Consider the following 16,839-nt stretch of genomic DNA (forward strand, 5'->3'; position numbering starts at 1 on the left):
CACCCCCGTTTCCCCCTCGGGTCACACCACGTGGCTCCCAACACGCAAGGCAAGGGGAGAGAAGAGAGGGGCTGTTAGCAGGCAGAAGAGAGATGCACCTTAAAAAGGTCAAGTTTGGGCGACTGATGTGTTCCAAAGCCAACCAGTGGGAATGAGAAGACTTCAACGAACGGAAAAGGGTGACATCAAACTGCCCCGGCACCGGCTATTCTGGGCCATACAGAACCTTGAACACCTCGCCCGCCGTGGTCTTAGGACAGCCTCCATGTGAAACGCGTCTGCACGGTCACTACCAAAGGATGTGCTCTCCAGGCTGAATCGCAAACGCGGTGCGACACCTGCTGGTGTTCCACGAGGGGCGGGCTCCCTCTCGCTTGCTCCCGGGCCCTGGCCCTCCCCCGGCTTTGCCTGGCCTGACAGTGACGAGAAGTGCAGGACTGATTTTCCTGTGGCGTTTTTATGCACGCGTGCCCTGAGGGGAGGTCATCCCTCCGCCATCTCCAGGCTGGTAAGATCGGGCCAAGTGCGGATGGGAGTGGCCAAGAGGTTTTGTGCAGGTTTCCAAATAGCCCCCCAAAAATTTTTTTTTCAAGTCAAATCCACATCACATGACCGTGGTGTCCCTGAGGCCCTCCCACCGCTGTGTCCCCAGATGACCCAGTCCCCCCAGCTCTGAGGCTGGGGTGCCGCCCACTGCTCCGAGCGTGCACTCTGCAGGCTTGTGGTCAGCTCTGCACGGTGGCTCTGCAGCCACGTAACCCAGAATCCAGAGCCCCCCCGCCACACATGTTGGATGGGGTGGGGGGGGGGTAGCCTACCTCTCACGGGGGTGAGAGCAAAGCAGTGGCTTTGGAACTAGCAAACAGCCTGTGGCGTGACTTTCAGCCAGTCCCCTGCAGCCCTCTGCCTGCCCTCCGTCTCTGCACGGTGGCAACGAGGGGGCAGACCGGCTCCCAGCAGCCGGGACAATCACATGAGGCGAAGAACAAACAATAAAGCAGGCCCGGTGCCAGCAAGGCACACAGGGCCCACCGGTCACCGCTTTTAGCGGCAGGATTATGATTTTGAGAAAGGTGAGCTGTGCTCTTTTCTCTGCCTACTTTCTTTCTTTTTACTTATTTATTTGGGAAGTAGAGTTACAGACAGAGAGAGGGAGAAATGGAGAGAAAAGTCTTCCATCTGCTGGTTCACTCCCCAGTTGGCCAAAATGGCCGGAGCTGTGCTGATCCGAAGCCAGGAGCCAGGAGCTTCCTCCGGGTCTCCCACATGGGTGCAGGGGCCCAAGGACTTGGGCCATCTTCCACTGCTTTGCCAGGCCATAGCAGAGAGCTGGATCGGAAGTGGAGCAGCTGGGACAGGAACCGGTGCCCATGTGGGATGCAGGCACTGCAGGCACAGCCCAGCCTGCTACACCACAGCGCCGGCCCCTCTCTGCCCGCTTTGAAGAAGGAATCAACTCGAGCACGCAGGGACTGTGTGGAAAACCAGCCTCCTGCAAAACGGAGCAACTGGCATCCAGGTCTGAGCTGAGGACAGACCCCCCGACAAAGGGACTCGGCTCAAACAGAGTTCAAATGAAACAAGGAGGCCCCACCGGCGGACGACTCCCTGCGGACTCCCAGGTGTGCTTGCAACCCCCCCCACCAGGGCAGTGGGCTCCTCTTCGGGAAACCCCTGGGCAGGAGCCCTGGGCCACCAGCCTGGGTCCACCACATTGCTGTGCTGCTAGACTGGGATAAGAAGTGCATCTGTTTCTCTCTCTCTCTCTCTCTCTCTCTCTCTCTCAAAAGATTCCTTTATTTGAAATGCAGGGTTGCAGAGAGAGAGAGAGACTGAGATCTTTCTTCCGTTGATTCACTCCCCAAAGGGCCACAACAGTCAAGAGTCAGGGCTGGGCCAGGCCGAAGCCAGGAGCCTGGAACTCCATCCGGGTTTCCCACGGGGGTGGCAGGGACCCAAGTACTTGGGCACCCTCTGCTGCCTTCCCAGGCACATTAGCAAGGAGTTGGATTGGAAGTAGAGTAGTCGGGACTTGAACCGGCACTCATATGGGATGCCTGCACTGCAGGTGGCAGCTTCACCCACTACTCACGGAAGACCTGGAAGAAGCTCCTGGCTCCTGGCTTTGGATCGGCCCAGTTCCAGCTGCTGTGGCCATTTGGGGAGAGAACCAGCGGATGGAAGACTCTCTGCCTCTGCCTGTCAAATAAATAAATTGATCTTTGGGGAAAATCTTTGGGTCAGACTAAGTAGATTCATTTTCATTTTTTACTTTTAAATATTTTTTTTTTTAATTTGAGAGGGAGAGGGAGGGGGGAGAGGAAAAGAGAGAGAGAGAGAGAGCAACGAGCGAGAGCTCTCATCTGCCGGCTCACTCTCCAAATGCCCCCAGTAGCCTCCAGGCCAGGACTGGGCATGGGGACTGGGGACTCGACCCCGCTCTCCCACACAGGTGGCAGAGCCTGATGGCTGTGTCATCGCCTCTGCCTCCCAGGTCTGCAGCGGCCGGGAGCCGGACGCCAGACCCGGTATGGAACCCAGACACTCCAGCGTGGGTCATGGCGTGTTGCCCGGTAGACCAGACACCCGTGCCTAGGTGCCATCCGAGCTGGGGAACCACATGCCTTGTGGTGAACGGCACCTGGGGGTGAAGGGGGGGCGGCTAATGATCAAGGAGTGACGGCAGGCACCCACCTGGACGAGGTGCTCCCTGCCCCCTTAGGCCTTTCTGACCAGTAATGAAACACCGTCATCTAGCGTTGGGCACGCAGCCTGGTTCTCCTGCCGGCCCTGTCAACCCCTTGAAATCCCACGCACAGTAAGACGCTGACTGCGTGTTTGGCCTTACATCAAGCTTTTTGTCATCAACAACTTGCAGAAAAAATAAAGCTAAGAGCTTAGGGGTGGGGGCGTGGGGCTCTGGGCGCCCCGCTGCCCTCACAGGTGGGTGTTTCCCAGCCCGGGGAGCCGGCTCTGCCTCCGGCCTCTCACTCAGTACCCGAGCCACAAAGGGCTCACTGGCCCTCTCCAAAGTACTCTCTTAAAAAAATGAATAAAAACAGAGTGCTCTCTTGCTCCAAAGTCCGCTCGCCTTTGCACAGACCTTGGACTCTTTCCCTGTGAGTCTATCATCTACCTCTCCCCCGCCTGCAGGGCGAGGGAGCCCATCACGTGTGGCGTGCCCACAAAGCCCACGGGAACCCTCCTCTCACCTCCCGCATGCCCACGGTGGTCCTTGTGTGCCGTCTGCAAGGCCTGGATCATGCCTTCAACCGACCAACCGACCGACCAGCCGGCCAGCCAGCCCTGGCCTCAACAGGCAGGTGCAGCCTGGGGTGCCCTCGCTGCTGGCTCCGGCGCACGCCCTAGGCCGCCCGCGTGGAGCTCAGCGCTCCCCATGGGATCCCCAGCAAGCCTGACTGCATCTGTATTAGGAGAACACACAGCCCAGGGCTGCAGCAGAGCTGCTGATCGCGTCCTGGGAGGGTGCGAGTGACGTCATACACCTGTGAGTGCCAGCGCCCTGGCAGGGAAGCCCTGTGTTCTCCTGTCAGCCGGATGAGAGCGGTGTAATGAATGCCCGCCCAACGACAAAACAAACAGCTGCTGGGTCTGCGGCCCGGCAGCCGCTCTGCGCTCCGCTAGCTTCCCCCACGACATCCTGACTCACACTCCGGGCAGGCAGAAATCTGCGACCACGAGGGGTGGGAGGCACCGGAAACCCAGGAGGTAAATTTTAAACTTTCGGGTCCTCAGTCAAAAGTCCGCAACATCACCTCCCCTCCAACGGTGGAATCTCCAAATCTCCTTGATGGAGATTGAGACAGAGAGAGAGAGAGAGAGAGAGGGAGGGAGAGAGAGAGAGAGATCTTCTATCCACTGGTTCAATCTCCAAGTGCCCACAACAGCCAGGGGCAGGCCAGGCTGAAGCCACCCCAGGCCCCCCATGTGGGCGGCAGGGACCCCAGCCATCTCCTGCCAGCTCCCGGGGTGCAAATGAGCAGGAAGCTGGAATCAGAAAGAGCCAGGACTGACACCAAGGCCCCCAGCGCAGGGCTCCAGGTGCCCTGAGCGCCTCCCACCTACGCCAGCGCCTGCCACTCCGTGATGTTAAATGAGATCTGTGAGCACGAAGAACGACCTTGCACTTCACGCACGTCAGGGAATGGGGTCGTGCGTGGGGCTGGGGACGTGGACTGCAACCGAGACCTCCCGCCCGGTGCCAGAGCCTGGGGGCAGCTGGCCGAGGTCCAGCCAACAGTCAAGTTCTGCATTTGACGGCGGCATTCTGACTTCAGGTCCGGCAGGAACCAGGCGTTCTGAACCTGACGCAATTCTAGAAGGTCTGTTCTTCGGGCTTACGTATCCGCCCCTCCTTTGGTTCTGTGGTTGGTGCTCCTACGCAACAGCCCACGTCGGGACATCGGCGGTGCCTGCACACTCGCCACCTGCCGGCCCTCCCAGCCGCCTCTTCTGCTTTGTCCCCAGCATGACACCAACCCAGCAGGTGCCCCGGAAGTCCTGGCTGACGGCACTCTCGTGGGACAGCGGTTCGAATGTGACGGGAGCTGCCTCTGAGCTGGGCCTGCTGTTTGGCACACTGGCAGGGACTGCAAAATGTTCACTGAACATGGAATTAGAACATGAGTTCATTCTGGTGCAAAAAACTTGAAATCTGGGGCCGGCTCTACGGTGCAGCGGGTAAAGCCGCCGCCTCCAGTGCTGGCATCCCATGTGGGTACCGGTTCGTGTCCCGGCCGCTCCACTTCTAATCCAGCTCTTTGCTGTGGCCTGGGAAAGCAGCGGAGGATGAACCAAGTGCTTGGGCCCTGCACCCACGTGGGAGACCTGGAGGAAGCTCCTGGCTCCTGGCTTCGGATCGGCTCAGCTCCAGCTGTTGCAGCAGATGGGAAGACCTCTCTCTGTCTCTCTGTCTGTCTGTCTCTCTCTCTGCCTCTCCTCTCTCGGTGTAACTCTGACTTTAAATAAATAAGTAAGTAGGCCGGCGCCGCGGCTCACTAGGCTAATCCTCCGCCTAGCGGCGCCGGCACACCGGGTTCTAGTCCCGGTCGGGGCGCCGGATTCTGTCCCGGTTGCCCCTCTTCCAGGCCAGCTCTCTGCTGTGGCCCGGGAGGGCAGTGGAGGATGGCCCAGGTGCTTGGGCCCTGCACCCCATGGGAGACCAGGAAAAGCACCTGGCTCCTGGCTCCTGCCATTGGATCAGCGCGGTGCGCCGGCAGCAGCGTGCTGGCCGCGGCGGCCATTGGAGGGTGAACCAACGGCAAAGGAAGACCTTTCTCTCTGTCTCTCTCTCTCACTGTCCACTCTGCCTGTCAAAAAATAAATAAATAAATAAATAAATAAATAAGTAAGTAAGTAACTCTTGAAGGGATGGGGGTAGCCACGTACGCCGTGCGCGTGGCTTCCTGCATTATGCCCCTCAGCCCTTCACAAAGCCCGGGCTCCCAGGGCAGAGGAACTCGCCCACAGCGGGAACTCACAGGAATGAAGGGAACTCCACACGAGCTCTGTCCCAAACGGACGGGAGGCGGGGTTGGGGGCAGGAGACGGGCTGCAAGGGGCTCTGAAACTTCACTGCTTTTCCCCCTCAAGCACTACACTTAAAAGACTACCAAGCTGGGGCCAGCACTGTAGCACAGTGGGCTAAGCCTCCACCTGTGGCACCAGCATCCCTTATGGGCGCCGGTTCAAGTCCCAGCTGCTCCATTTCCAATCCAGCTCCCTGCTGTGGCCTGGAGAAGCAGTGGAAGATGCCCCAAGTGCTTGGGCCCCTGCACCCACGTGGGAGACCTGGAGGAAGCTCCTGGCTCCTGGCTTCAGATCAGAGCAGCTCCAACCATTGCAGCCATTTGGGGAGTGAACCAGTGGATGGAAGGTCTTTCTCTCTGTCTCCCCCTCACTCTACTCTGTCTGTAACTCTGTCTCTCAAATAAATAAAATCTTTAAAAAAAAAAAAAAGATTTGCTGGGGAGTGCTGGGGAGAGTTGTGGCGCAGATGGGAAAGCCACTGCCCGCCTGCAACGCCGGCATCTCATGTGGATGTGGGGTTCAGGGGTTCAGTCCCGGCTGCCCTGGCAGAGGGGAGAGCTCGCTCTGTTTCTTCCTCTCTCCTTGTAACTCTTTCAAAGTAAATAAATAAATCTTAAAAAAAAGATGACCAATGGCCCCTGTGCTTCCAAGGGAGGAGCTCCCGCAGAGGAGGGGGCGCCAGGCAGTGGCCGGCTCGGCTGCCTTTTCCATTCTGAACCTCACGAAGGGATGTAGTGTGGTCAGCAAAGAAGTTCACTCGTTAAAAACCAGCCAACCAACTACCTAAAATATGTTCTCCTTATAGCAATAAAAATTCAATAACACAAGCCAACCAAGTGTGCCTCCGGCAGCAGTGTGAAGGGATAGGCGAAAGACCAGGGCGGCTGCCGGGCCCCGGGCTGGTGCCGAGCAGAGGAGGGGCTTCTCAGGCCCGACTCTCCGGCCTCCTGGGCACTGGGCCCTGCCCAAGTCTCCAGAGCCCACTGCCCGTTTTTCAGCTCTCTGGTGCCCTGAGGATGGCAGCCAGGCCCATTCTGACTTCAGGAAGCTGACCACCCCTGAGCAGTGGCTCGCGGGTCCCCCGCAGCTAGAGCCACCTCCCTTGCATGGCTCCAATAATACAAACTGCTAATTTCTCTTCCTCTGATGCATTTGATGGTCACTTCAAAACATTCTTCAAACAGATTGCATTAGACCGAAAAACAAGAAAGAAAAAAAAAAAACCCACACTAACCACAGAATCCTGATGGGCTACGACTGCTTTATTTCCCCCAAAACATTGCTCCCTGCTCTCTTTTTGAGCTCTACATTATCAATTCTAGTCCCTGCGTAGCTAAAAAATAATAATTACCATATAAATGAATATGCATATGTGTCATTTCTCTCCCTAAAAGCAAGGGAGCCTGTTTACTTTGGACGAGGGTTTGTTTTGTCTCTGAACAACCAGAGCCCGTAATTAGCAGCCTAACCTCTCACTCTTGAGAGCCTGTCTCCACCGGGAAGAGACGGAAAGGCACAAAGCTTAGAGGAAGTGGAGGAGGTATCTCTTCACTCTGCAGGCAACAACGCTCAGACACGACCCGAGTCACTGAACGGGTAAGGCTGGAAGGGACCTCGGCACGCAAGCCCAGCCCCCACCTTCCAGACCGGAAACCGAGGACCAGGGCAGGGACAGCGCTCAGGGCAACACCACCCTCCTTCACGGGGCGTGGCCTCTGAAACAAGAACAGGGCCCAAGAGCACGAGGCCATGTTTGCGCCAGGGAACATTCTGGAACCTATGTGATAAGTAAGTCCTGGGCACGTCCCAGATTTGGCCTCCACACGGCGGCTGTAAGATCCAAAGAGGAGCTGGGCACAGCCCTCGGCCCTGGCACCCACTACACCCCCAGTCAACGCGCCATCAACAGCAGAATGACGAAGCCTCTCTGCACAGAGCGTGGTGCGCCAGCAATGGCGCGTGGTGGACCAAGCGCTAGACCAGGTGTCCGACAACAACCACCACGTCATCAGAACACGTTCATAAATACTATAAACAGTAACACAGCCAACACCACCACCATCATAACTGTTGGTATTGAATAATACTAGCCACACGTCATCACGGAGATGGCGGTAGCTGTTGGCAAGGACAGGGGGTGCTTAGCGTTTGCACACGCTGCGAGCGCACGAGGCAAACAGGCTGTACAGACCAAGGCTTTCAGGGGCTAACGAGGTTGATGGGGTCTGGCGTTGGGGCGAAGCAGGTTACATCATCACTTAAGATGCCTGCATTCCATACTGGAACAAGTTCAAGTCCTGGCTACTCTACTTCCCATCCAGCTTCTTGATAGTGCAAGCCCCTACCACGTGTCGCTGGCATCCCACAGGGGCGCTGGTTCACGTCCCGGCTGCTCCTCTTTCCCATCCAGCTCTCTGCCATGGCCTGGGATAGCAGGAGAAGACGGCCCAAGTGCTTGGGCCCCTGCACCCACGTGGGAGACCCGGGAGAAGCTCCTGGCTCCTGGCTTCGGATCTGCTCAGCCCTGGCCATTGTAGCCATCTGGGGAGTGAACCAGCAGATGGAAGACCTCTCTCTCTGTTTCTCCCTCTCTCTGCTGTAACTCTGCCTCTCAAATAAATAAAAAATCAGAGGAGCGACAGAAACGGCAACTTTCTGGGTGAATGTGGTCATTTCCCTCCCCTGGGATTCTTCCGAGTGAGCTTGGTGATGGGACAGGCCTGGGGACTTCCAGCACGTCCGGGTGTCGCCTGGGAGCCGACTCCAGCACAGACTCAGGAAGGGGTCCAGCGCCCCTGCTGACCAGACAGGGGGGCAGCGCGTACCCTGTAATCACGGGAGCACGCACGAGGAAACACAGACCCACAGAGAGAAGGCGAAAGAAAACAAAACAGAATAGTACAAACGGAAGATGGCACTGACTAACCTTCATCAAAACCAAGCTTCCGTTCCGCGGCAGAGCCCAGTAGAGCCAGAAGCCACGCTGCAGCCTCGGGGGAAACACCCACAGGTCCCGCGGCCGGCTCAGCTCCCTGTCCGCAGAGGGGCCCAGCCACGGTCCCTGAGGACCCCCGTGCGGGTGAGGCACTCCCTAGGCCTGGCAGGGCTCCGCTGCCCTCCTGAGAGAGGACCCCCGTGCGGGTGAGGCGCTCCCTGGGCCGGCAGGGCTCCGCTGTCCTCCTGAGAGGACCCCCGTGCAGGTGAGGCACTCCCCGGGCCCGGCAGGGCTCGCTGTCCTCCTGAGAGGACCCCCGTGCGGGTGAGGCTCCCCGGGCCCCCGCAGGGCTCTGCCCCTCCCGAGAGGAGGAGAGGACCCCCGTGCGGGTGAGGCGCTCCCCGGGCCCGGCAGGGCTCCGCTGCCCTCCTGAGAGGAGGAGAGGACCCCCGTGCAGGTGAGGCGCTCCCCGGGCCTGGCAGGGCTCCGCCGCCCTCCCCTCTGCCCTGCGGGGCTGCCCCCCAGCGCCCCTCGCCATCTGCCTCACTTGCACTCCTGCCTCCCCACTGCCCGTCCCTGGACCCTCAGCCGCACCTTCACTGCCCTCAGCGCCTCTCTCCCAGCGCTCTGTCCCGGCTGCTCTGCGGGAGGAGCATGGATGGCTGTGCCGGCTCCACGGTCACCCTCCAACAGGCTGCAGCCACGTCCCCACACTGACCGTCCGCAAGCTCCTGCTCGGATGCTGTGCCTCCGGTCACCCCTGCCCTCGGAGCCGGGATGCCCCCTCCCCCGCCCGCCCTCCCCTCCTGGCCACAGAGCCCCTCTCTTACCCGCCGGACACAGTCCTCCTCGGCCAGGCGTTCCTGAACCAGCCTCACGACCAGCTGGCTGGGGAGGCTCTGAAGGAGAGACCACACACAGCATGAGGGGCCCGGAGCGCAGGAGGGCACTCAGCTGACCCCAGCACCGCCCACCCTGTCCTGAGCCCCTGCCCGCCTCCACCTGAGCAACTCCAGAGCTGCCCCAGGCGCTGCCGCCTGCCGGAAGCCCTCCCAGGCCAGGCTGAGGCTGCTTCCCAGGCCCCGAGATCCCGGTGGTGAGTTCTATCACGCCAGCCCGCTCTAAGGACCTGCCGGCACGCACACGCGCCCAGTGAGCCGCGAGGTCCCTGAGGGAAAGGGAGCAGCCTCTGACTGCCTTTGTGGCCCGTGCCGGGGGGGGGGGGGGGGAAGCTTGTCCCTCCCGTCCCAGGCCACCCTACCATGTGGGTAGTGTGAACGTTTACACCACAGAAACGGGCAAATCAGGGATTCCCCACCCCCCTCCCGAGAGCCAGGGGCTTAACACTGACCAGTGGACCCCAGCCCCAGAACAGAGCCGACCAGTGGACCCCAGCCCCAGAACAGAGCTGACCAGTGGACCCCAGCCCCAGAACAGAGCTGACCAGTGGACCCCAGCCCCAGCCCCAGGACAGAGCCCATAGGAAGCCTTGCTGGTGGATGAGTTGGTGAAACATCGCGTCCCCTAAGTCATCCAAACGCAGTAATGAAGACGCTAGCGTGTCCACGTGTGTGCCGGGCCAGGCGTGGCGGTTCTCGCCTTGTACGATACCTCCGTGATTTGTGCCCCCTTTGTCCCTGCTTGTTTTTCATAGACCTGGAAGCTGAGCCCCCTCCCCAGGGTTCGCAGCAAGGGAGGGCAGAGCCAGGGCCTGAGCACCCGTCTCCGCTGCTCCAGCCACGCTTGGGAGGGGCGGGCTGGGGGACGTGCGGGCGGGAAGCTGACCACCACCGCCCTCTGCTCTCTTGCTTCTCAGCTTTCTCTGACCAGCTCCTTGCCAGTATCCTCACGGCCAAGTCTGAGCTGAACCGGCTCGCAAAGCTTGAAGTCCCAGAGCCAGGGCCTGGAACACCCACTCCCCAGAGTCCCCTTGACCCAAGATTTCCAAAGCCAGTGCTTCCCCGCCACGACCCCCAAACATTCTGCCAGAGAGACCCCCCAGGCCAGCCCCACAGCACATTCAAGCCGGCCAGCTCAGGCCAAACTGGTGGGAGGGGCTTCCGCCAGGTGCTGGCCACGGCGCTCCAGGCCAGGGCCGCGCAGTGTGCCCAGCGGAGGCAGTGACGAACGGGGGACTTGCTGAGCCTCCTCCAAGCTGGGGGACAGGCCTGGTCTTTACGCCGAGGGCCAGTGTGTGGGAGGCTCCAGGCAGATCGGGTCCTGCGTCCCAGCACGGCTGGGTCTGCTTCCAGTGTGTCTGGGCGTGGGCACGTGCGGGGACAGAGGGCTGGTGCGTCACACGGCGTCTCCAGCAGCTGGGTGGTGCTAGGTTTTGGGATTTTAGGGTCTGGAGACGGCGAGGAGGCAGCTGGGTAAAACAGACAAGACTTCTTAAGGGGGGACAGAGTGAGGGGTAAAGAGAGTGGGGGTTCAGCCTGCCAGAGGGCAGAGTCCCTTGTGCCTGTCGGGGGAGGTGCAGGGTGCCACAGGGGCCCTGATAAGGTGGTGGGGACGTGCGGAAAGCCCCTTGGTTCACGTGTGTGGTCCCGGCAGCTTGGAATGTTCCAGTGCGGCCATTTCCCAAGCAATAAACATTCCAGCAGCCCACAGACTGTCTGTCTGGGCGCAGCTTTCTCCGGCCCGCGGTTCAGGCCCAGCGGCCTAACGGGTTCTAGCAGGTGGGCCCCGGGCTGCCAACTTCCAAGTGGTACCTGACTGAGTCACTATTACTTCTGCTTCCCATAGACCCCACTGCTAGTAACGTACTCCCCCAAACTCCCTTTGGGGAGTCACCCTCTGGCCCATCAGCTTGGATGGTCTGGGTGGGGTCAACCCAGGTCAGATCCAGAGGAAGGTCCTGATTGGTCCCAGCTCATCAGCATGTCCCACCCCCGGCCACTGCGATTGCGTTAGAAGCTGCCTGTGACCCAATCCCAACCAATGTACATGAGGCTCGGGGCATCAGTGGAACCGCCAGGGGGTGGGAACCCCCGCTTTCCTCCACCAGATCAGAAGCTGAAAGAATGCAAGCGCTGGAGCAGCAACAGCCGCTTTGCAGGCATGAGGGATGTGTAAGGGAATGAAGGTGGCACAAAGGGAAAGTAAGAACCCAGAATGGCTCTTCCAGGGCTGCAGAACTGGAAGAAAAGGACAGTGAGAGAACGGGGTGGGGCTGGGAGCCAGATTTGTAAGGTGTTTGCTTGGAGGTCTCTGTGAAGAGGCCACCAGAAGTCAAGAGGGAAAGCAAGATGGAGAGAGAGAACAAATGAATGGTGAGAGGAAAAGGAGCCCGGAGGGGCAGGGAGGAGACTGGCCGGCCCCCAGCCCCTGCTCCCGCCGTCTCTCCAAGGGGCAGGGTGGAGACTGGCCGGCCCCCAGCCCCTGCTCCCGCCATCTCTCCAAGGGGCAGGGAGGAGACTGGCCGGCCCCCAGCCCCTGCTCCCGCCATCTCCCCAAGGGGCAGGGAGGAGACTGGCCGGCCCCCAGCCCCTGCTCCCGCCATCTCCCCAAGGGGCAGGGAGGAGACTGGCCGGCCCCCAGCCCCTGCTCCTGCCGTCTCCCCAAGGGGCAGGGAGGAGACTGGCCGGCCCCCAGCCCCTGCTCCTGCCGTCTCCCCAAGGGGCAGGGAGGAGACTGGCCGGCCCCCAGCCCCTGCTCCCGCTGTCTCCCCAAGGGGCAGGGAGGAGACTGGCCGGCCCCCAGCCCCTGCTCCTGCCGTCTCCCCAAGGGGCAGGGAGGAGACTGGCCGGCCCCCAGCCCCTGCTCCCGCCGTCTCCCCACACCCCAGTGGCTCTCAACCTGAACACTGCTCCGATGCCGGTGGGCGGGCCCCACCCAGCTCCGATTCAGGAGGTCTGGGCTGGGGCTGAGAACCCGCGTTTCTACCAGGCGAGTGATGCGGATGTTGCTGGGCCAGGGCCACCCCAGGGCCACTCTCAGCCAACTCCGTACCAAGGAGCCCGGCCCTTGTGGGGACACGGCTGGAGAGGGGAAAGAATCCCCAGGAAGCAGCCCTGGTCCTCCCAGCCCTTTCTCTCCCTCCTGCCCCCTGCATCGGTTCCGGGCCCCAGGCAAGGTCCCTGCCCATCCTGAGGCCCAGGTGATCTCCCTCCCACCAGTTCTGGAGGCAGAGGTGCCGGCCTGGGGCACGGGGTGCAAGCCAGTCCAGGGAGGCGGGTTGAAAGGCACGGGCTGGTGGGACAAGGTGCCCCCGCAGCCCGCACAGCAGGGGCCAGGCCCTCGGCTTTGAGCGCTGCCCCTCCCGGGCGTCCCCTGCCGTGCCCGCCACCACACCCCCTCCACCGTGCTGTCTCAGTGCCGTCTTTGAAGTGTCAAGTCAGCAGCCAGTCCTGCCAAACCGTCTCTGCAGGGAGCGAGTTCTGGAGCTCCTGACACAGCCCAGCCCAGCCCAGCCCGGCCCAGCCCAGCCCGGCTCTCGGGCAGGCTCGGGGCCAACGCGCAGAGGGAGGGCCCCGCCTGGGTACGGACCCCTGGCACTGCGGCATCCAGCCTGCTTCTTTCCCGGCGGGCGGCACTGCTGCGGTGGCTCTGATGTGAACCAACCTCTCTTCCCTCTCCAGCGCCCAGGGCGGGCTTTGGTGCCTTCCTGGGTCCCCAGGGCAGCACGGCAGAGCCGCCCTCAGGGCACCGCCCTCCATCAAGGGACGCACTGGTCAGCTTGCAGAGGCCCCCTGGGGCGTCCCTTAACTCCCCCACGCCTGGACTTCCTCATACAGGGCTGACGTGAGCCCTGCTGCCTGTCACTGGGCCCACTCTCAGGAACCCCAGAGTCCCTGGGTCACCTCGATAGGTGATGTCCGGAAGTTGTGAGCACTTTGATCCGCAGGAGCAGCGTGGGGGTCTGTCCCACCTTCCCCGCCTCCTCCGTGAAGGGGCTCCGGCTGGGTGAGGGGAGCCCAGGATTTGAGCTCCCCGAGAACTGATGGGAAAAGCCTTTATAGACAAGTCTCATCTCCAAGTTCTGCTGCTGCTTGGAGTTGGCAGAGCAGTTAGGAGAGGCAGGGGGAGACGGGCAATCCTGGGGACAGAGGACAAGGGGGGCTAGGAAAAGAGGTTTTGAAGGAAGAGAGTAGACCCCCAGTGTGGCAGCCGACCAGGCCCGCGGCGGGAGGTGGTAGCAGGAGACCCTGGAATGGCCTGGAGAGGCCAATGAGCTTAGCTGAGCCACGGAGGCCGGCTCTCAGGTGCACCTGCGCTGGACCCCAGCCTCCAGCAAAGCCCTGTCCCACACCTGCACCTGCAGTGGAAGGGGGAGCGGGAGGACGGACGGACCCGAGGGCGCTCCCACAGGTCTCAGTTCGAGGCTGGTGGGAGGCAGGAGGGCCAGAGCAAAGGGAGACTCCAGAAACACTCGGGACGGATTGGAGGGGACCATGTTTCTTGTGTGTAGACAGAAGTTGGATGAAGGCTCCAGTTCTTTTATTTGGATATGTAAAAAAAAAAAAAAAAAAAAAAAAAGTGACTCTGGGCAGCTGCAGTACCTGGGGACATCGGGCCACAGTGGAGTCAGGACAAGCCCTGCCTTCAAAGCCCGGGTCATTTATTCACTCAACAAGCACGGACTTCTACAGACAGCCTGACTAGCAGGAATCGTGCTGTGGAACAACCCTGCACCGAGGGGTGGTGCTGGGGTGTGCTCTCAGCCCGCCCTGGTTAGAGCTCCCTAACGTGGGTGCCGGGGAGCAGGGCCTCGGAGCAGGGGATACGTGCTGCTCGGGAAGCCTGCCTACCACACCAGAGTGCCTGGGCTCAAGCCCAGCCCTGATTCTAACCTCAGCTTCCTGCTAATGCGCATACGGAGAAGCGGTGGGTTTTGGCTCAAGTTCTTGGGTCCCTGCCATCCACATGGGACACCTGGTTGGGGCTCCTGGCTCCTGACGTCAGCCTGGCCCAGTCCTGGCTGTTGCGGGTATCTGGGGAGTGAACCAGCAGATGAAGATCTCTGGTTTTGGTTCTCTCTGTCGCTCTGCCTTTCAAAAAATAGAGACTTAAAAAACAGCACTACACAATAAATAAATGCAGACTAAAAGAGGCCAGCAGTGTGTGCCCCCAGAGATCCTAAGGGGCCGGCAACTCTGAAAACCCCAGGGCCAGGCAGCCCCAAACCTGCAAACACACAGGGGTCTCAGCTGGAAAGTCGGCGTTGGTTTAGTTTGACTCTTGCAGTTGAAATCTCAGTCTCATTGCAGCACCTGAGCCTGGGACCTCCTGACACTGGGGGCCTCCCCATCCCAGTCTAGTTCCCCACCCCCACTCCCAGGACCAACCACACCCGAGCCCTTTTGTGGCATCTGTGATGGTGAATCAGCCGGCGGGCTTAGAGAAGCCCAGAGAAAGCCAAACGCCAAGAATTCCATTGACTCAAGAAAGAGGAACAGAAGCAGCGGTGTCCTGGGTGGGGAGGGGGTCTGTGGAGGGGGTGCTGGAGGGGGGGGGGTTCCTGCAGTGCTGTGGGAAGCCCTGTCCTCCCACAGGGTCCTTTGACATTCCTTTTGCTGGCTTTCCCCATGTCCTTGGTCCCTGACCCTTCCAGGAGGAGCAGTGAGGTCAGCATCTAAGCAAAATTGCGCAGCCAGTGACAAGGGCGTCGGCCACCTGACCCGGAAGAACTGGACGGATGCAAAGGTCAGCTGAGGGAGGGCCTGGGACCCAGGCAGGAGAGGCCACCAGGGCGCACAGGAGAGCTGTCGCTAAGGAGACTTTTAACCCTTGACCAGGCACCGGGTCCTGCAGGTGTGGTAACGTGTGTGTGTGTGTGTGTGTGTGTGTTCTGTTTTGGAATACAGGGACAAATGAAGACCACCCACAGAGACAAGGCCAAGGCGAGGGAGTTGGCCACCTCACTGCGTGCAGAGACTCAGAGGCAGGCTCAAGGCTGGGAAAGCTTCAGGATGGGAAACCCAGAGCGCTCTGGGTGTGCTGATTGATGGCTGTGGGCACAGGGAAGCCGGGGAGGTCACCACACTGGGACAGCCTATGTGATTCGCTGGGGCAGTGTCTTTGGCTTTCTCTGGCCACTCAGAAGCTGGGAAGGGGGGAAAAAACTAAGGAAGCTGCAGCTAATCGAGTCCTGGCCCTCTTGGGCAGGATGACGTTTGGCTCCCCGGGCTGTTGGAAGAGACAGGCATCTGCCTTCCTCGAAGGCCGCTTCCTGAGCTGGTCATCGCAGGTAACAGGTTGAGTGCTGCAGGCTGTGGTCCAGAGTTCCGCCTTTCCCCATGGTCTGACCATCGCCTGTCTGCACCTTCATCTCCCAGCAGACAGAGAGTGAAACGATGAACTGAAATGCTGTCTGTGTTCGCTCTGAAATGACCCAGGGGCAGGGCAAGTCGGGGAGGGGGTCCACGCGGCTCCTCCGGTCACCCTCACTGCTGCTGGACATCTTTGTATCTCACAGTCAACAGTCACAAAGCCAGCAGAATGCCGTGTGTGACCCCTGGCCGCCGTGAAAGCCCAGCAGGCTCCCTGCTAATGCACCTGGGAAGGCGGCGGAAGATGGCCCAAGTGCTTGGGGCCCTGCACCCATGGGACCCTGACTCCAGGTAGAGCTCCAGCCTTCTGCCTTCGACTTGGCCCAACCCTGGCCGTAGTGGCCATCTGGGGAGTGAACCAGCGGATGGAAGACCTCTCTCTCTCCCTCTCCTCCTCCCCCTCCCTCTCTCTCCCTCTTTCTCTGTAACTCTGCCTTTCAAATAAACTAAATCTTAAAAAAAAAATAAAGATCAATATCATAACCCAGCCTTTCTTTAAAATAAATAAATAAATAAATAAATAGAGGCCGGCGCCGCGGCTCACTAGGCTAATCCTCCGCCTTGCGGCACCAGCACACCGGATTCTAGTCCCAGTCGGGGCCGGATTCTGTCCCGGTTGCCCCTCTTCCAGGCCAGCTCTCTGCTGTGGCCAGGGAGTGCAGTGGAGGATGGCCCAGGTGCTTGGGCCCTGCACCCCATGGGAGACCAGGAGAAGCACCTGGCTCCTGCCTTCGGATCAGCGCGGTGCACCAGCCACGTCGGCCATTGGAGGGTGAACCAACGGCAAAGGAAGACCTTTCTCTCTGTCTCTCTCTCACACTGTCCACTCTGCCTAAAGAAAGAAAGAAAGAGAGAAAGAGAGAAAGAAAGAGAGAAAGAGAGAGAGAAAGAGAGAAAGAAAGAGAGAGACAAAGCAAGCAAGCAAGCAGGCACATGCACACACACCCCATCTCTCTCCACGTGGTGCCCTGCCGCCACCGGGTCCTGCACACGTTGGCAGACACGGGCCCTCGGCCCCGGACCACGAGCCAAGCAAGCCTCCTCTCCTTGTATTTTGCCCAGCTTCAGATATTTCGTTCTAGC

At 60.2% G+C, this 16,839-nt stretch overlaps 1 protein-coding gene across 7 annotated transcripts in view; it reads right to left on the minus strand.

The window, feature by feature from the left end:
- The window catches only part of AK8 (adenylate kinase 8), a 124,736-nt gene that overhangs the window by 95,414 nt on the left and 12,483 nt on the right, over positions 1–16,839 (minus strand). For 4 of the 7 annotated variants that reach the window (XM_089322026.1, XM_051835361.3, XM_051835366.3 and 1 more), the window contains one exon: positions 9,316–9,384. The exons of the other annotated variants lie outside the window; for them this stretch is intronic. In XM_089322026.1, coding sequence (XP_089178152.1) covers positions 9,316–9,384 — 69 coding nt within the window. The remainder of the gene's footprint in view (positions 1–9,315; positions 9,385–16,839) is intronic. 7 annotated transcript variants of the gene reach the window in all.

This window comes from Oryctolagus cuniculus, chromosome 1 (assembly GCF_051225735.1).
Source record: "Oryctolagus cuniculus isolate XC-2025 breed Fujian yellow rabbit chromosome 1, ASM5122573v1, whole genome shotgun sequence".
Classification (NCBI taxonomy): Eukaryota; Metazoa; Chordata; class Mammalia; order Lagomorpha; family Leporidae; genus Oryctolagus; species Oryctolagus cuniculus.